Source organism: Drosophila persimilis, unplaced genomic scaffold, assembly GCF_003286085.1.
Source record: "Drosophila persimilis strain 14011-0111.01,24,50 unplaced genomic scaffold, DperRS2 tig00000676-arrow-arrow-pilon, whole genome shotgun sequence".
NCBI lineage: Eukaryota > Metazoa > Arthropoda > Insecta > Diptera > Drosophilidae > Drosophila > Drosophila persimilis.
The window spans coordinates 1,049,885-1,070,527 of record NW_020825332.1 but is presented as its reverse complement, the minus strand read 5'-3'; the positions used below and the strand labels follow the sequence as shown (position 1 = coordinate 1,070,527).

General features: G+C 45.1%; 2 protein-coding genes across 2 annotated transcripts in view; one reads left to right on the top strand and one right to left on the bottom strand.

Annotated features, from left to right (window-relative positions):
- The window catches only part of LOC6599716 (uncharacterized protein PB18E9.04c), a 31,625-nt gene extending 13,070 nt beyond the window's left edge, over window positions 1-18,555 (top strand). Inside the window, exons 2-5 of the mRNA XM_026991565.1 lie at window positions 14,997-15,145; window positions 15,284-15,362; window positions 17,556-17,706; window positions 17,777-18,555. Coding sequence (XP_026847366.1) covers window positions 14,997-15,145; window positions 15,284-15,362; window positions 17,556-17,706; window positions 17,777-18,555 — 1,158 coding nt within the window. The remainder of the gene's footprint in view (window positions 1-14,996; window positions 15,146-15,283; window positions 15,363-17,555; window positions 17,707-17,776) is intronic.
- LOC6599714 (elongation factor-like GTPase 1) overlaps window positions 1-20,643 on the bottom strand; it is an 86,225-nt gene that overhangs the window by 62,309 nt on the left and 3,273 nt on the right. The gene's annotated exons all lie outside the window — the stretch shown is intronic.

The following is a 20,643-nucleotide window of genomic DNA, read 5'->3' as shown; positions in this document are numbered from 1 at the left end:
ATCAGAACAAATTTCAATGAAAAGTTAAAGAGCATTTATATACATATTTTATCATTAGGAAGTAGTTATATATCACAGATCTCTTTCCAGAGATACCCAAAAGAACAGAAAACTATAGCTTATGGATAACCAGCAGATATATCCAGATATCTAAGGGATAACAATACAATATCACTTAGAAGACCCTAGGAAAGAGTAATCAGAAGATTCCTTAATAAACATCAATATAGTAGGCCGAAATTATCACAGATCCACAGAGACCAAAACACAGATCTACAAAAGCCGAATATGTCTCTCGTCAATCGAAGTACGTATTGTATTCCCTTCAGCTTTTTAATCGAATCTAGCCATCAATCAAAAACATCATCACTTTCAATCAGAGCCTAACAGATAACCTTCATCCATTCAAAGCAAAGACCAACGACAGACTTTTTCTAGCCACAAATTCAATCAAACTCATTTTCATTTTCTTTTCTTTTGTGCTCGAATCATGGCGATTGAGGATTGAAATGGAAATGGGAATGGGAAATGCTTTTGACGCCATCAACTCCACTTACAGACAGACCAGATCGGTGGTCGGTGGTCGGTGGTCGGTGGTCGGGAGGTGGGGGTTGGGGGGTCAGCCTTCGACTGGGACTTGCATCTTTTGTAGGCCATCCAGTGCGCTGCAGCACTTCTGTTGCACGTTGCACTCCTCCACTGACACACTGACATTTGATTGCAGCTGCCGCTGCTGCTGCTGCTGCTGCTGACAACTTGACACAATTTTTAATAAGAGACGACGATGGCAATGGCGACAGCAAGCCGACCGACCAAAGTGTCAATTTCCCTGGCAATGGAAAAGCCATGACTCGAATCAGAGACATCAGAGCATATCGATGGTTAAGACTCATTTTGGGGGCAGACAGACACACAGACAGACGGACGATCAACTGCAGGCATTTTGAATTTGAAAGGCCTTTGCTGTCGGATATTACAAGTGCTTTATGGATAAACATTTGAATGGCATACTACAGTTGCAGTTGCAAAAAAGATACTTTGCCCCTGCAGCAACTCGCCCCCACTCCTACCCCCACACCGCAGATACAATTGTGGCCTGGCCTGGTCTGTGTGGTTTGCCTGGTCATTTGTCAGATATTTCTATGGGGCAAGCAAACACTTGTGGGTTGTGGATTGCGGATTGTGGATTGTGGGTCTTTCGGTTGCATGCAAAACTTGTAGATACTTCTGTCCCAGAAAGAGAAACAGAAGTCCACACAGAAGGAGAAGGTGGAAGGTGGATGGGAGGTGGATGGACGGCAGCTCAATTATGTGCGAAGATTCCATCGAAATCATTAAAATAACAAATTGGGCACGAGAAAAAAATATGGACACAAAAGCCACAAAACTCCTTTTTGGCCACAAACAAAATTGAGTTGAAGTTGCAGTGGCAGTGGCAGTTGCAGCCAGTCTCGGATGAAGAATGGAATGGAGTGTAAAAGGAGGAGGTGGAGGAGGAGGTGGAGTAGGAGGTGGCTTGGACTAAGTGGCATGGAAAACCGCAGAAAGCAAAATGGTGCAAAAAGGGTACAAAACACAGACGGGGACATGCTTCAATTATGGACAGAAACAGAGAGAGATAGAGATAGAGAGGGAGGGAGAGGGAGAGAGGGCGGAGCAGCAGCAAAGAAGGATTGGAATGCAGGGAAATACTGAGAGACCAGAGAAATAGATAGAGAGAGAGAGCGCTTTGCTTTCTATCCCCATCCCCAACCCAAACCCAACCCAAACCCAAACCCAAACCATCCCTATCATCATGAAGTCATCGAAGTTTATCGTCATCATCATCATCATATGTCCATTGGCCACAGCAGAGGCCGCAGAAACAGGCAGAAACGGCTGAAAAAGCTGGTAAACAAAAAGCAAGAGTTTCTTTATGGGCTAAAAGCGTGTACAGGGGGCGTGGCATACGAAATGGAAATTTATGCCACAAGATACGAGTCGAGTACAACTTTTAGCCACAATATATGTGTCATTTGTGGCACAGCCTCCGTCTCAGGCCTGAGTCTGAGTTTAAGTCTCAGTCCCAAAGATAGATGCTGCTGCTCCCTCCGACAAGCACTAATTGAGTTCAAAGATCGCACATGGAAAAGTGGAAAATTCCGGGGAACTTTGCTCAGGTTTTTATTAATCATCTTCGAGAGAGAGAGAGAGGGGAGGAGGAGGATGGCAGTGACTGGGTCTGGGCTGTTGGTTCCCATGCACCCATAACACGACCGCATCTTCAATCAACGTCAAAACAGAGAAATACTCGCTCAAAAGAGCAGAGGAGTCCTGGCTGGCTGGCTGCCTGGGACCCCAGAAGGCCGCGAAAATTAATGAGCAAATCTCTCGCCCTAGACATTTTTTACATAGGAGTGCGACGGACGACCGGACCAACGGACGGCTATATCGAGTTTGACTCCTCGCTTGCCCGCTCCGCATATATGGGGAGGCATTCAGGCAGGCGACAGGCATGTTGTGGCATGGGGCAGGCCAACAAAGTAGTCCGTTGTAGTAGTCCAGGATGCATCCCAAAGCATCCCAAAATGGTTGGCGGGCATTGGACATATGGATGATGGCACTGCAATTGATTGTGACAGGTTTATGCGCAACGAATTGTCGTGAAATCAGAAGCAGGAGCAGGAGCAGGGGAGCAGATGTTGCAATTTGGAGTGGGAATGGAATCTGTAGAAGATTAAAGGATAGACATTCTTCAAATACACAAACGGAAGATTGAATGAAGATTCATTCGATATTAGTGCGAAATCATTTAAAGAAAACATTCCATAAGGCTAAAATATCCACTGATCCAGCCATTAAATATCCAATATATCAGGTAAAAGCTGAAATTTGCACTACTGGTTATATGAAAAAAATTGAAGTCCCTGAAAGGCACGATTTTGTAATCAAAAAGTGGCACAAAATCATAAAAGCTAGCACTTAAAAAGCTATTAATGATGCAATGGAAAGGTTTAGAATTTAAGTGCAACCCTCGTGAACCCATGAAAATTACTGTGCGGCAACAGAAGAGTTTCAGTTTAGTTTCCCCATAAAAGCAATACACGATATACGCCAACGCATAAACCTCAATTTCATGCGAAACCCTCTCTCCCAGAGCATCAGTGGCATCGCATCCTCTAACAACAGCAGAATCTCTGGGACTGAGACTGGGTACTGGGTACTGGATACTGGGGACTGGGGACTGATGTTAGCCTGGCCCACAGAGCAGCCAGCAGTTGTTGGGTAATTTGATAGGCGACAACTAGCCAAGCAACGGACTTGTGGTGGAAAGCTGGGCCTGCAAGCAGGAAAAAAGTATCGCAGCCAACCGTGTGCGTATCTTTTACAGCGCAACAAGCAAGTGCAACTAATAAATTAATGTGCCTGGCAGGCAAACCAGAGGACAGAAGATACAGGAGAGTGGAGAGTGGAGAGTGGAGTGGAGTGTACTGGTGGACTGATGGTGGTGGCAACAACTACTCATAGCTGAGGCTGAGGCTGTCACCTGGGCAGCAAAATGAAAGCTACAAGCGGGTACAAGCGGACTGCTGGAGCTGCAACTGCGGATCATAGCGTGCTAAATTTGCCATCCAGTTGGCATGTCAATGAGAGATACAAGCCCCTCCACACCACACCACGAACCACCGACGAACACTTGGGGAAGTATCTCAGAGGTAGTCTCTCTCTCTCTCTCTCTCTGTCTCCCCTTCTGTCTGTGGAATGCACTGCGTTTGCATACAAGATGAGCAGCGGTATTCAGATTCAGATTCAGTCTTCAGTCTGCAGCAAAGAGTGTGAAGATCGAGAGACTAAAGGAGGTGGAGGATGAGGAGGAGGAGAAGGAGAAGGTGGAGGCTGCAGCTGACCTGCATAACGGTGCCGCAACGAACCGACGACCACAGAATGAGAATAAGACTCCATCTCCAGCTCCAGCTCCAGCTCCACTCCGATCCGCTCGATCTGCCTCTCTTTATCATTATCTATAATAACAGAGAAGAGAGAAGAGACCCAGCCAGACCGAGACCGAGACCAACAGAACAGATGACCGCAACGGAGAGTCGAATGGAGATCCGAATGGAGAGTGAAGAGTGAAGAGTGGAGAGTGGAGTGTCCGCGGAGCGGGATGCCGCATTGAGCTTTCATAATGCTGTCCATTTTGATTATCATTCACTTAATTATGATTGATAGCTGTAAATGCTGAGCCATGAGCAGCCATGTATCTAATAGATACATTCTAGCCAATGGAGGGGATTGCCTTTACTGTTAACCGAACATGAACGTATCTACTTATCAATCAATCTATCTATCTATCCATCTTTCTCTTCTTTCACTGTATCTTTATCTGTATCTGTATCTGTATCCATGAAATGCAAATCCGCAAGTATCTGCAACTGCGGCAATTGCCGCAAATGCCGACTGCGGATGCGGCTACGGATGCGGATGATCCTCTTTCCATCTCTGATGGACACCTTTTTTTGCGCCCCTCGTTCAATAGTTATGCCTCTGGCATTTAGCTGCACACACAGCAAAAAGATACCAAGATGCAAACATAAATAGATAGATAGATAGATGATTGGTTGGTTGGTTTGTCAAGTGGAATGGGTATAGGGATTGGTATTTGCTTTATATTTTGCCGACTTGCTGTTTTTTTCTGCCTCAGCCAAAGACGACACATTAATGATGGACTCCCCTCCGATGTGGCAGCCACGCATTTATAAGAAAAGGAGGCAGATCCATAAAGAAGTTCCTTTGGCATCCGATAATGCTTTAGAACAATGTTAAAAAAAACTCTCCGTGTAGGGAAAGTAAAGAAGTTACTTGGGAATCCAAGGAAATTCTTGCAGAAGAGCAGATTCATCGAAGGAAAGTGAAGATTCATTGAATGATACTCGTAGAACTTACATTATTCTTCTTGTGTATTTCGAATCATATTATACACAAATCTGCCCAGATACAGGGAATATCCAGGGTTTCGATGAAGTTTCCATTCACGATTTTCTAGGAAAGGGAAACTGTCGGACAAGCCACTGTTTCTAAGCAAAATAGTTCCCCTTCGGAGTAAGACTACTCTGAAACCCATTGAAATGCCGATCAAAGCTTGTGCAACATGCGGCAACATCCAACTAATATAGACATTAGCCTGCCCTTTGCATCGGCTCTCCCGTTTATCAAAGAATCACTGCAGCAGCCACATGCTGCCCTTTTCCAAGCGGAAGCTTATAATTAACACAGAAAAAATACAGACAGAAAGACGGAAAAACAGAGGGACAGACAGACAGATGGACAGATGGACAGGGGGGAAAACCAGTGCACAGAAAGGCAGAGAAAAATGTAAAATGTAAAGTGGAAAATGGAAAATGCAAAGCGCGTAATGTCGGCATCTTTATCTCTCACCGCTTTTTCTCGCTGATGCCACTGCTGCCGCTGCTGCTTCCCCAAAGGAAAAGCCATGCGAAAGAAAAGATTGTCAGAGATGCAAAACAAAAGCCGAAATGTAACCGCAGGGCCCGCTCTGGCAGGAGGAGGTCGGGGAGGAGGCGACTTTGGCGGTGAATGAGATGTGCAATGTGCGCTACTTTGATAAAAACATAGGAAAATGGCAAGGAAAAGTACAAAGAAAACTGCGAAAGAAAGTCCAATAAAGAAAGTGTTTGGCCCCAAGGCCCCAAAAAGCAGCCCCAGAGACAGAGCAGAGGGGCAGCAGCGGCAGAGAACTGCATATTATATTAGAGACAAAAGACATCTCCATCTCTGCTCCGCTCCGCTCCGCTCTTCCCAGCTCCTCACTGCAGTAATTAGGCTGCCGATGGAATTATTTGCAGTCTCTTTTTTTTATTTAATATGAAGTACCTCTAGAGAACCCCAATGCCCCAGTCCCCCTGGAAAGTTAATGGCTTGTTTAAATGTTAATTGTAACCATCTCTCGGGGCTCGGGCTCCCCTTCAAAAGCAAATCACAGCAAACCATTCAAATTCAAATTAAAGTGAGAAGAATTTACTCTTTTTGCCATATTGTTGAAATGTTTAGGCCATTATTTTGACACAACCAAATACTAATTTCGCTTTCTTTACATTTCTTTCTTCTTTCTTTCTTTCTTTGCAGGTAAGCTACCGCTTCTCAATCACACAATGACCACGGACTGGGCCCCCCCTCGACATTTTGCGGTACGTGAGTGGCAGCCACAAAGAAGGGGCCTAAATCTTTTTGGAGGAAAGAAAAGCCCCAGAGGCAGTGCTTCGACCATAGTTTATTATGCGTGTATTAGCGGTAAAAGGCCACAAACCAACAGAAACGAAACCCAAACATTTTGACCGTTTTTGGTTGGAGGTAAATGACCAGAACGCACAGACCGGACTGAGGAACGGAATCCGCAGCCCAAGACCCAGAACCTATCTCTTCGGGTTATGGATTCCATGCCCATGCTGTTTGCACCTTTATTTCTGTCCGTATTTGTTCAAAGGTTGGGGGGCTATTTGTCTTACATGTTAAGGGCGAAAGAACATGGAAGAAAGTGATGACCAATCAGTGTTTTCGGTTATGGAAAGTGATTTTTGTGGAAGAAAATTAACATGGTGATGAACAGGTGCCTGAGAGCGAGAGAGTTCTGAAAGGGAATGAGCTGTTGCAAGTCTTTTGGGATAAGCATAGAACTATTCAACTTGAAGCTTAAGATCTCATCAAGGGCTCAATGGTTTGAGTGAAAAACTTGTCTTTGAAGCCAACTTAAACTTGGTCGAAATAGGATTTAGATATCTAGTATTTCTTCGAAGTACTTTTCAAGTTGAGCCACTGAAAATTCTCTTCTGGCAAGTGAAATATTTCATTAAAAGTTTCCACATATCCAACGGTCCCAAGGCAAGCCCCTTTCCGCTCTTTAAAAAAATACATGTTCCAAGCATCCGCTCCGAAAAGAGACCCAGAGATCCCCAACACCACACCACTCCACACTCCAGAAGGCTAATGTCCGACTTCCCTTTGGTATCATGACCGAATCGTTACCGTAATGGCAGCCACATTAACTTTGTCCCACAAAGTGTCCCAAAAAGCGAGAGAAGCCCAGAAAAAAAAAAAAAAAAAACGAGAAACAGAGTACAGAGTACAAGTAAATGTAAGTCATAAACGTACATTAAAAACCATATCATATCTGGCATTTAAACTCATTAAGGGTTCAACAAACCTTAACCAACGACCAGCGACCAGCGACCAGCGACCATAGAGCGAAAGAACTACTGTTAAGGAGAGGAGACCCCAGAGACCCGAGAGACACCGAACACCGAACACCGGACCTCTGTCCGAGAAGAGCACAGGGGTCCCTAGTGGCAGAAAACTAGAACAATAAACTCGGCCAACAGCAGTAAACAAAAAAGAGTACTACTCGTAAATAGAGAGAGAGAGGAGAGAGGAGAGGGCAATAAAAATATTATTATTACGGCATTCTGGGCATTACGGAAGCATAGGAATCGTGTAATTCTCGTAAAGATCTTATGAAGAATGAGGGAGGGGGAGGGGGAGGGGGAGGGAGGAAGGGGCTTATGACCAGACATATTCCAACAGAATCCTACAGCTGGAATAATGGCATTAGAAACAAATTAGAACAAATTAACGTCTGGCAGAACGTTGACACATTAAACGGATTCTGATTCCACATCCAATTCCGTTTCTGTTTCTGATTCTGATTCGACAATGACGCCGATGACGTTGGCTCTGACAGTGTGACAATTATGATCACGTCTTTGGTCATTATTCCGGAATTGGTTATGGAATGTGGCAGCTGCTGCTGCTGTTGCTGTTGCTGCGGCAGTGGCTGCTGCGGTTGCCCCATTGGATTATTCAATATGCCTTTTTGCACAGCCAAATCATGTAATTGCCTTAAATGCGGCTGCCGCTGCTGTTGCAATCTCTAGGGGTATCTTCATCTTCATCTTCAATCTACCATCCTCCATCTTATGTGCCGCAGCTCCACTTTTGTTTGCTGTTTGACAAGTTATGCGCACGGCAGTAGCAAAAAATTGTAACACCGCCGAAGATGGATATCAGTTACGCATGCGCGGAGAGTAGGGGAGATTCCACTATGGGATGGCCTGAATGTCTAAGCCGAGTCCCAAGATTTCGCTACAGAGATGGTGGCACGTTAAAGAAAGAAATGGAAGGAGGTCCTCCACGATTTACTAAGCAAGGGTTGCATGTGTGGTTTCATTTGCTTAGCAAAGGATTATCCCAAGAAATAGTTAGAAGAAACCCATCTGCAGATACTATAGTATGGAGATCCCTGAATCTCTAAACTCTCCAACTTTTGTGGGATATTTTTCTTCATTTGAATCTTCATTCTCCTATCCTTCCAAAAGAATCAATAGAAGATGGTCTGTGCCACACTTCTCTCTACCCGATCCATATCGAGTGGGTTCCACCATCGTTCGTTCCTTTTCCTGAAAACCAATCTTGGCTTTCATGAAGCCATAAACTGAACTCTAACCTACAGAGAGCGCGATTTATACGCAGAACCACATCCGTTAGAGCCCCTCACTTTACGAGTATGGTATGCCTTCCCTTTGCATTGCCCACCTTTGGCGCTTGGCTTGTTATAAAAATATCGACAATCAAGTTAGACGATTTATTGAACATTTTAATTACAACCCGCGGACATGAAGCACTCCAGAGTTTTGAGAGAGTGTTGAGATCTTCAGAGGAGAGTAGTGGCTGGGGGCTACACAAAAAAAAAACACACACACAATCCACAGAAGAGAAACAGTAGAGAATCAGAGGAGGAAGTGGATTTGGATGTGGAAGTGGAAGAGCCACAGCTGGAGGTATTCGACACTTGACTGTGGAATGACTTTTACTGGGAGAAGCAGCATCCATTGGTGGCTGGATGCTGGATGCCATGTTACGGTACGATGATAATGATGATGATGATCGCCGTGATCATGATTACTTGAACCTCAAAAGGGGGAAAAAGCGTTGGGCAAACAAATAAATAATGGTAAATAAATAAACAAACAAACAAGCGACTGACTTTGCGTGGATTTGCATGAGAAACTTCAGTTAACAACCGAAAAAAAAAAGCCCAGCAACAAACACAGCTCCGAACATTCAACAGAAGTGCCAACGAGAGTGGCAGTTAGGCGCCGAGGTACCGAAGCTATTGATACCCTAGAAGACTGATCGGTTTCCATGAAACGATCGAAACTAAAGATATCCCATAAGCGATCGGACAACACTCACTATGAGCTTCTTCTGCTATTTTTCGAAGAACTAGTAGGAAGGTATTGATATGATATACGAATAGCAAGTCGCGTCACAAAAACAGCTGATTTTATTAGCGTCGATAAAAAAAAATGCTTCTAGAGGTGTGAAAAATTATGCAAATATGAGGCTAATAGAAAATTTCTAATAGACTCAAAAGTTCCCTTGATCTCCAGCTGTTGCCAACACCCCTTCAAAAGCAAAGTATCCTTCGTCTGCGAAAAGAGTGGGTACACACAAGCAATCCCCCACAAGTGCGGCTCAAGTGAAATGTGTGTGTGCGAGAGAGTGTAAGATTTTCGGTAGCTTGTCGTGTCGTTAGATGTGAAAAAAAAACAAAAAAAAAAACACGATAGAAAAAGGTCCGAAAAAGTAGAAGTAGAAATAGTAGAAAACCCCGGATACTCGCAGAGATATAAAGATACAAAGATACATCCGTGAGTAGACAAACTACTTGAAACTTCACGCTTTATAGATAACAATGAAAACCAAAGGCCGAACCAACAACGAAAGTACTTGAAAAGCGATTTCATTTTCACTTTGAGCATAAAATTAAATAACAAGCAAACAAATAAACAGGGCCTTGTGAGGGGAGGGGGGAGGGTGGAAACCGGGGGGGGAAGTAAAACTTAAATAATGGCAACTAATTTTCTGTTCTTTCTCGCTTCTCGCTTTAAATAGGGGGAGGGGTGGGGGCTGCTGCCTCCGTGGAGGCTCGACAGAGAGTCATTCAAATACTTTCACATAATTAAATCAAATTTCGAAATGAAAATGAAATGAAAATTATTTATTAATTGCAAAGGAGGAGGACTACGGGGGGGGGGGGGGGGGGGGGGAGCCTTAACTATGCAAATTTCCACAGAGCGAGAGAGAGAGAGAGTCTCTCTATCGGTTGAGAGCCCGAGAAGTAGCTAAAAAGCGGTGAAATTTTATGTTACGTTTTTTTTTTTTTTGTGCAGCTTCAGCTTGTGCTGGAAGCTCTCTTCAAGCTGATTTGAATAACAAGTGGCGGGGTTTTCGCATCTGCAAGATATATAGATACAATATACAAGCTGCCGTTGCCGCTGCCACTGCCACAGCCTGCCTGTCAGTTACATGCGTTTAACTTTTGCTGCTGGCTGGCTGGCTGGCTGCTGCTGCTGCTGCTGTCTCTCATTAAAAGTAAATTTCGTGCTGCCGGCATAAATCAAGCCTCCAAATGGCGACTGAGTCACAAGAGAGGATATATGTATGTATACTGCATATAGTGGTAGTGGTGGTAGTAGCCAGTGTAGTAGTGGTGGTACTTGAGGCTGCTGCTGCCTCGCCGACCTGAAATCCGAGAAGTGTTTCTGCTGACTGCAGGACTCTTGTTAGAGGCCACAAAAACACACACAAGCTGCAAAGTCAAGTGGCTTAGAGATTGAACGGGGAAGAAGATAGATTAAGGCTTAGGGACTGGGAGGAGCTAATTCGGGAGGATACTCGCAGAATGAATGGGTTAGAAGGAGGGTAAGAGTGTTGCAGCTAATTCATTATCCAGTGAAAGATACTTTCCGAGTTCCCATTCCCGTTCCCGTTCCTTTTTTGGTGGCATTCGAATATTTCCGCTACATATACAACTCAAAATTCTGCATTAATCCATCTTAATTATGGAGCCCTTGTTCGGGCAGCCAGAAATGCAAAACCAATCCACCCAACGCCTCTGTCATTCAATCATGAATTTCCCGCAAAATACCAAACATTTTCCGAATTTCCCCCATGAATGGCAGCTAATCAAGTGTCGGGCTAATCAAGTGCATGGGGGGAGGGGCACTGCAACAAGTCAATAAGGCTGCAACATTGGCAAACAAATCACGCATACGCCATGGTACAAAGTTTCAGGCACTTTCCGGCAGCTGCCACTGTTTGCTGCATGTTTCTGCTATTTGTTGTGCAGTTTTGTGTTGTGTTGTTGTTCGGGGGTAAATACAAATACAAACACAAAAACACAAACACAAACAAATTTTCAGCGTCATTTCCATAGGCGAAAAGCTATGAAAAATTAGCATTGAAGAAGGCGAAGAAAAAGCCTTGCAGCTCCACTAAAATGGAAAAACTTTAAGCAAAAAGAGTGGGACGGAGGACAGAGAGGACAGAGAGGAAAGAGGAAACAGCATTCTGGGCAAAAGGAAAATCAACGGAAATGTCACTTTCTTTTCAATCAAAACGCAATTCATGGCACTCCAAAAACCGAAACCAGCAAAAAACTACAGCGGGAAAAACTACAAAACTACAAAAAAAAAAAAAAAGAAGAAAATAAACGAAACAACAACACGGAAAACAGAAAACAACTTGAGACCGTGAAAGGTCGCGGCGATGGGATTCCAAAGAGAGACCCGACTCTCGATCCCCGACTCTGACTTTGACTTCATCTCCAGCTCCGACTTCACCTCCGAGACTCCGTCTCTCAGAGTCCCATAGTTGGAGTCCAACTGCAACTCCAAAAGTGACTTTAAATTGCAGGAAGCTTGCAGCAGGGAACACGATTTTCAAGTGGCACTTGGGTGGCCAGGGAAGAGGGGGGAGGGGTTACCGGTTACGGGGGGATCTTCTCTCTTGCTAACTGCCACCGACTGAACTTTAACCTGTGTGAACAGCCACACAGCAACAGCTACAGCAACAGCTACAGCGGACTGGAAAGCGGACAACAGAAAAACGCTTTAATTCGCGATTCGTGGAAAATTCTTTGAAGCCCCCAGCCCTCAGGCTCAGGGCCCTAGATAAGGGGTTACCCTTCCTCGATCCAGCGATCCCCTATCCAAGAGAATATACCCTGTATAGAGGATAGGTATTATGATTATAGAGAAAGCATTTCCGACCTTCGAAACGATATTCTCGATAGACACAATCGTATGCCTCAGAAATGTTGATGCATCCACAGATGCGCAACAGTTCTCCCAGGGTATCCTTGGGTTCGTTTCCCCAAAGGCTGAAGCCTCTCTGTTTCGTTTGCTTTGGCCCCTGTCCAACGAACATGGTAAATATTTAAAAATCTACTTAACCAAAGTGAAAGAGACAGGCAACAACGAGAGTGGGGTTTCCCTGACTGCCTGCCACAAGGGGAGAGTACAGCCGGGGGGGCGGGGGGGCAAGTGGCGGCGACAGTTTGGACATTTGGGCAGAAGCGACAACCAGCTGACGCCAAATAGGGTACCTCTCCTCCGAGGAAAGGGGGGGCAGGCATAGAGACGGAGATGGTGAAAAATTCAATAATAATGGTTGAGGGTCAGTGTAAATCACTCTCAAAAAGGAGCTGCCACAACAATGGGGATGGGAGGGGAGCGGAGAGGGGAGAAAAAGTGGGATACAGTGGGAGGTGGAAGTTGGACCTACCTGACAGTAGGTGGCTATGGCTGTGGCTATGGCTTTGGCTGTGGCTGCCTGGCAAATGACTGACATGGGAAGTACCCGCTGCCATGCTCCCTCTGTCACTCCCCCCTTTTTTCCCCTGGTGGATCATGTGCCCTGTAATTTGCACTAAACCAAAGATGCTTTCAGTTCAATTATGTGCTAAGTAGGGGAAAGGAATCCTATCGTATTGTTAGCGGTTCTCCAGGGGAAAGGACTGTGTAATGGATGTACAAGTGGGTGAGAAAATGGGAGAAGGTAACGGTGAAGGAGAGAGTACAATAGATTGATGGATGGTGAATCATCCAACAGCAGAACAGCAGAATGGGGAGTTAAGTAGAGCGAGAGTACAGGCGTTCCATCGAAAGGGCAAAGGGTAAATGGATCTTCACGGATTTACCAAAAGAAGGAATTTAAAAAGGGTTAATCACTCCCCCATTTCCATATAGAACTTTTTACATTTCAAACAAATTTTTGCATATAGAATATACGACTGCAAAGCATTCCATCTCCTAAAGATATAATATAACATAAAAGATAATCTATTCTCTGCAAAGACCTATTCTCTCTTGAAGATCTATTCTCTGTGAGGATCTATTCTCTCCTGAAGGTCTATGTTCTCCTGAGGATCTACTCTCTGTGAAGGTCTATTCTCTCCTATCTTTAGGAGTTCTCTTCTGAGGATCTACTCTCTCCTGAAGATCTATTATCTGCGAAGATCTATTCACTCCTGAAGATCTACCCTTTCCTGAAGATCTATTCTCTGTGAGGATCAATTCTCTGTGAGAATCTATTCTCTCCTGAAGATCTATGTTCTCCTGAAGATCTACTCTCTGTGAGGATCTACCCTCTCCTGAAGATCTACTCTCTCCTGAAGATATATTTTCTCCTAAAGATCTGTTCTCTACTGAAGACCTATTCTCTGTGAAGATCTACTCTCGCCTGAAGATATTCTCTCTGTATTCTCTCTGAAGATCTACTCTCTGTGTAAATCTATTCACTGTGAAATTCTTTTCGTAATCAGTTTCCTCAATCAGTTCTCAAGTGCTTGAACCACTTCCATTCCATTTAACCAAGTCATCTCCATCTTCCATAGACTCACGAGTGCTTACTCTGATCATTCATTATAATTGCGTTGGTTTATCTGCCATTTCCCCTCCCAGAAATTCACTCTTGGCTCTAATAATTGCGTTAATCAGTCTTTAACTTGCTTTCTCTCTCTTTTTTCTTATTCTGAACTAATAAAATCATTAAGATACCTTTCATTCAGACCTCTTTCAAGATTCTCCTCGTTTTCCAAGAATCTTTACGCATTGATACACAATAAACGTATCATATCATGCCTTTGTTTGCCTCTTGATTATGACAATGATAATGATGATGAATTACTAAAATAATTAAACAGATAATGAAAGAGAGGTGCCTCCGATTGTGACATAAATATATGAACATATCTCCCTACTGAAAGGTTCTCTTCGAAAGCAAAAACAAAGCTAAAAATGTAACTAAAAAACTTTTTAATAGCCAAACAAAAGGAACTGGGGGGATCCATCAGAAGTTTCTAAATGAAAAACAACTCGGTTAAGGGGGAGGGGGAAGAGTGGGTAAACACACTGGGAAATGCAGGAAGGAAATGGCTGATGGGGCAGGGCAGGGCAGGGCAGGGCCATGGCATGCCATGGAAATTACCACAGCTCTCTCCCCCTCCCCATCATTCTGACAAAGTAAAAGTGCGTTTGGCAGTTACCCAGGGTTACGACTAGCAGAACAGAACTCGACACACACATACACTGGATGGATGGTTGGATGGATGGATGGATGGATAGTTGGAATAGTCCCCTTCGTGTTGCATCAATTTCTTAATAACTTGGGTGCCCCTCCCCATTCCTCCTTCCGATGTGGCATCAACGTCTCATATTGTGGTGGAGCGGAAAAGGCGCGTTGCAGCAACGGCAACAGCAACTCATCTCTCAAGTGCAGAGTCAAGCAATTTTGTGTGGCATTATGTGAGGGTCTCGTTTGCCATTAACCTGCTTTGGCCAAGGCAAGATACTGCTCCACTCGACTCCTCCACTCCCATCCGATGACTACTTTGAATGCATAGACGCAGAAGCCCCCTCTTTTCTTATTAAAAAAAGAAAAGAAAAAGGAGACTACTCCCATGAGGAGAGCTTCAATTTCGCACTTCATCTATGCCACGGACAAACAGCAAGAGACGTTACTCGCATGCCACTTGGTTGCAACTTTAATTGCTGGCCAAATACAAGACGATGAAACCCTTTTGGCCACATCAATCAACATCAACATCAATCACATCTAAATCTCTCCCTCTCTCTCATTCATTCGCTTCCATTCATTTGCAGAAAACGGCGACAGCGAAACCAACAAAATATCATTATTATCCGCACAATCAGCACATCTATCTGCTGCCCGAGTGCGCCATCCAGCAGGTCTGCAACGCCGTCTACGTGAGGCTCAACTACACCCAGCCCCTGTGCGCCTGTCCATCAAGGTGAGTCGTCTCACTAGAGAAAGGATTAGATTAGGGTTCGCCCACTTGTCACTCGGCAAGTTCTAATTAATCCCAGGATGAGAGCAGAATCTAATCTAATCCGGTGTGTTCCCTGCTCCCTGTTCCCTTTACTTGCAGATATCGTGATCCCTGCTCCGCCAGCCTGAATGAAGACGATCAGCATACCACAAAATTGGTTGGTGATAATAAAAAGAAGGTAAGAACATCCACAGACAGAACATCTTTCGCAGTGGGAGGGCACTGGCATCTGAATTACTTGGATAATTGCTGCAGTCTGCAGATCACTGGGATTCCCTGGAAATCCCTGAAAATCACTGGAAATGAGAGAATTGAGATTTAAATAGCTAGATCATTAGATTGGGTTGCAAGTTCACGACTGTAGGAAACAACAGCCGTGCCATCGATGCTCTGACCACAAATAATATTTCATTGCTTTTTAAATGAATCAATAGAAGATGCGATCAGTGGGAGAGAAATTACAGGAGAGTATGCATCGATAGAGGATCCCAGGAGTGGGAGTAAATTATATAGAGAGAGAGAGAGCACATCCACTGGGAGATGGAGGTGGAGATCACAGTCCATTTTGAGAAACAGCACGATCAAGAGAGCGGATGAATATCTGTGGAATTGAAGATCATTTGTTGAGGGAAAACTTGAACCTGGAAAATCAATTGGAGAAGAAGAAAGCCAACAATTCATGGAATTGAGAATCATTCGATAGATCAGTGGCCTCGAAAATAGGGAAATCAATTGCACATCTCACAGAAGCGAGCTGCGTATTCATTCAAAAGCTTGAGGATCATTTAATAGATCAGTAGTTCAGGGGAAAAACCCAAATTAATGGCAGAAAAAGATCAGTGGGAACCCGCGAAACTATCATCCGAACGAAGATTGAGGATCATTTGGTGGATCACTCCTGATCATCCATCCATCCACTGATCACTCATCAAATTGATTCCTGCGTCTGCGGTTACGACTCTCACTTCTCTGCTGTGGCACGATCGGTTGGTCGTCTGGTCGGTTGGTTGCTTGGTTGGTTGGTTGGTTGGGCCAGGGTCACTGGGAGCTCACCTTGTGGCTTGTTCGTTTGCGGCTTACAATATTATTTGGCCAATAAGGCCCCCCGCTTCTGCTGCTGCAGCCCGTGATTGGGCCACATTTATTGCCTGGCCATGATCTGCTCTCATCTTTGGCCTCCGCCAGCAGTGGAGGCGACTCCACTGTGCATCCACTGTGGATCGCTGCTGTATGTACGTTTAATTAAGTTATAAATGCCCTCGAACGCCGCTCTCCTGCTCTCCTACTCTACTGCTCTCCCTCTAGTCGACTGACAGAGGAGAAATGTTCAAATAAATTAAATAATAAAAAGCATTTTTAATAGTTTAATGGTCAAGTAGTTGTTGAGTACTCCACCATTGAGCACAGGTGTCTCCACTGTCCGCAGAGAGTGCACTTTTCAGGAGTAGTGCAGGAGGTAGGTGTCTCTCAGAGTCTCTCTCGGAGGCAGTAGGAGCGGGCGTGTGGGCAGTGCCAGACATTGTCATAATTACACTTCACTTTACCGTTAAATGCAACACTTGCCGTGTTTCTGTGTGGTGGTGTTTTGCCGGAACTGTACAGCAAATTATGAAAATGCGTTTAGCTGGAAAACAAGAGCAGAGGAAAAACTGGAACAGCAGCAGCAGTAGCAGCAGCCAGCAACAGCATTAACCTGAATGCCACATCGAGAGCCAATGAAGCGGAGAGGCATAAAGCGGAAAAGTGGAAAAAACTTTGCCTGAATTGGCTGCTGCTGCTGCTGTTGCTGCTGCCGTTGCTGTTGCTGCCGCATGCAAACGAGCGCCGCAAGAGTCAATCAAATTACTCCACTCTAGCACTCTGGCACTTTGCCACTCTGGCACTCTGGCACTCTGGGGCAGGAACCAGTAGCCCCCGCCAGTAGTTGAGGCTGTAAATCAGTTAAAGGACAATCAAGCATCGGCCAATTGAAAGCGGAGCAAAAGCAATTTCTGTCTGGCCAAAAATGTTTCTCCTTTCGACTGGTGGGAGCCATTGGCAGCCCTGGGCCATTGGCTGCTCCTGTTTTGGGTATGTTTTTGGCTCTAAAGCGACAGCTGGAGACAGGCCAGGCAGACAGAGGCAGAGCCAGACGTTTAGCATGTGGGCTTTCAATTTAGAGTCATGATCATGAGATCGGGTTACTTTCTTTGCCGTCCGCCCTGTGGGCCTGTGGGCCTGTGCGCCTTTCAGCCTGTGGGTCCAAAGTGAATGTCTAATCGTCGCAGCTATTAGTAGACACCGTCTAGACAGAAGATACGCCCCGAAATTATCATCCCCCCACTCACTCTCTGATCTCTCTCTGGGATTTTCCTTCCTTTTGCATGATTAGGCAATCACGCTGGCCAAGACCTGTGAGGCTACCACGGAGATGCGAGAGTGCCGCTCGCCCAAGGACTGGTCCCTGCTGGCACTCCAAAACACCAGGACTGGCAAATCCCACTACCTGGTCATCTGTCGCTGTCCCGATCACTTCAAAATGGGTAAATATATCACACATGAACATATCACAAGACATCTCCTAATACCCAATACTCGTTGCGCTTCCGTCAGAGGGACCCATGGCCCATGATCAGCCCACATATGCGAGTGTTCCCGGAATCCGAGTCTTTGGCATGATGTGCGTCAAGCCCGGCTACTCGATCCGCAAGCCAAGTAGCCAGCCGCCGAAGCGCTACCAGCTGCAGAAGCCCTTCTATCGTCCCTCTGTGGGCGGCTCCAGTTCCATCGGAGGCCAGAAGGACAGCTACGGCAGACCCATCTACGGCAGTGGCAGCTCTGGCTCCTCCAGTAGCGGCGGATCGCCCATCAGCTCCAACTACCAGCCGCAGGACCAGCAGTCCTTCCAGAACGGTGGCCCCAGCAGCTCCTACCAGTATCTGAATCGTCCCGAGAGCACCCACAGCACCCACAGCAGCCACAGCTCTTCCTCGGCCAACTTCCGGCCCGATCAGTTCTCCATCAACAATTTCCCGGGCAGCAACTACGGACGGAACAACGAGCGACGCGGCGACCTGGCGCCCATTGAGGCACTTGGCAGTGGAACGGGCGCTGGCACCGGCACCGAGGAGCAACCAGGCAGCAGTACGCCCGCGAGCGAGGAGGCCAGGACCACACTTCAGGCGCAGGAGCAGCAACAGCAGCTGGAACAGGAGCTGGAGCAGGAATCAGAGCCGGCGGCAGCGTCGCCCGTGACAACACTCCCAGAGCCGGCTCTGGAAGGCAGCACTCGCATCAGGCGCTCGCTGGCGGACACGATGGACCTCGACCTGGAGCCGGAGTTCCCCTGGGACCGTGTCGTGGAGTTCCAGCAGAGCATTGTCTGGGACTAGGATGCACCGCACCGCACAGCACCGCACCGCACAACCTAAAATCCTAGTAGATACAATTTCTTATAGCACAGGACACGCTTCTCGTCTCCGCGTTTTCGTGCAAAAAAAACTACTGTGACTGAAGTGAGAGAAAGATAACGAGCGAGAGAGAGAGAGAGAGAGAGAGAGAGGATTAGAGAAGGGGAACGAAACGGAAGGGAAGTAGAGAGACTACGGAATGACAGTTCACGTCACGTAACCGTCTGGCTAAGCGAAGTAGCGTAACGTAACGTAACGTAAATTAGTGACTAAGCTTTTTTTATACAAATTTTTTTGGCATTTCAAATGGCATTTCCCTCCCGTTCTAACGCATTCCTGCCACCCCCACACCCACTCCCGCCCTGCCCTTGATGACCTTCTCTAATTTATATTATTTTTTTTTTATATTTATATACAAAAGAACAATTTACGAATTAATTAAACAATTACACGTGTCCGGGTCCGCCCGCGTCGCCCACTAATTTTTTAATTAATTTGTTTTGCATTTAAGCGTAAACAAGGCCTCAACTTTTTATATTTAAATAATTAACGAAACGAGGAAACGCAGTTAAAAGTGAGAAATAGTTAAGGTGCAAAAACTTGAAACTATTCGAAAAAGGCTAAAAAAGGAACAAGAAAAAAGTTAACAAGACAAAACAACAAAAAAAAAACAGAAGAAGAAGAAGAAACCGAAATTATTGAATACTAAATTTAGTTGCTTATTTATGTCTAGATCTAAGCTGCATTTACTAGTAGTTAAATAAATAAAAAAAAAAACTATTTTAAAAGTATGATCGATCGAGAGAGAGTGCGAATATATGTATGTGCGGAAATTAAGGGAACTCTTGAAGTCTTGGAAGGAAACGAGACAGACCTCTCAGATACATGCAAAATATACGCTTTTCCAGCGTTAATAAATATGAAAATCCTTTGGAGTTTTATACAATTTTAATTATTACATTCATTGGAGCTATAGAGATTTACATACAACATTCCAGCATTGTAGCTCCTATTCTTTGGAAGATATATGCCACTGCACCCCTTTTGGAACCACTACTTAAGGCAGTAACCATACAATATTTCAAATTTTTAAAAGAGGTGCCATAAAGCACATCTAAATCTACAAAACATTTTTTATACGTGGTACTCGAAGATTTAGTTCTTCCTTGATCAGCATCAATAGCCGAGTCAATATAGGCAGATCTGTACGTACGTCTGTCCGTCCGTGTTGATGAGATCTCTCATCAGAGACTGTTAAAACCAGAGCAACGACGCCTGCATCCTCCTGTATTCAGACTCCTTAGAGTGTCATACTATTATCCACCCCTTTGAAGATGCGAGAAAACGGAGAATCATAGAGAATAAACATACCTAGCAGATTGCGGAATCTTATAAGACCGGATCATTATTATAGCTAGAATGAACAACCATTTGCAGTGGCTATGCTTCCCCTTCCACGCGTTTACTCATTCGATCTCTGTCTCACTCTTAATCGTGCAGCGTGCGCCCCCTGTCGGAGGGGAGCGTGAAACAACGGTTGGCGTTGTTTTGAGAAGCGCGAAAGAGAAAGAGAGATATGTAGCGGAATACAAAATAGTAGCGGAAAAATAGAAACAGATGAATAGATATTTTAAAATTCGAATGAAATATTTTAGGGACAAAAGAAGTGCAAGAATTAACCTTAGAACATTAGAATAGCCCCCGTGTTGCCGCTCTTTTTCTCTCATGACAGGTGCGGGCAGAATTGAGAAAGATCGCGTAGAGATCCTTCCGCTCTTCCCGAATTAACCAACAAATCAATTCGTCCCTTTAAGGGTGCTATGACATTGGACTTTGCTTCGATGAGAGAGATAGCACGAGAGATAAAACGCTAAACTAGTATTCGTAGCCCTCTCCAGATGCGTCTCTCCGCCTCTCAGTCGAAGAACTGATGCACTATTTGTGAAAATAATTGCACCCTGAAAAGCTAAACTGGAAAGCCAAGCTGACGCACATATGTACATCTCTCGCTCTCACAGCATGCTTTTCCCACAAGTCAAAGTTAGCAAAGTCGTCCAGTCATTTTTCCAG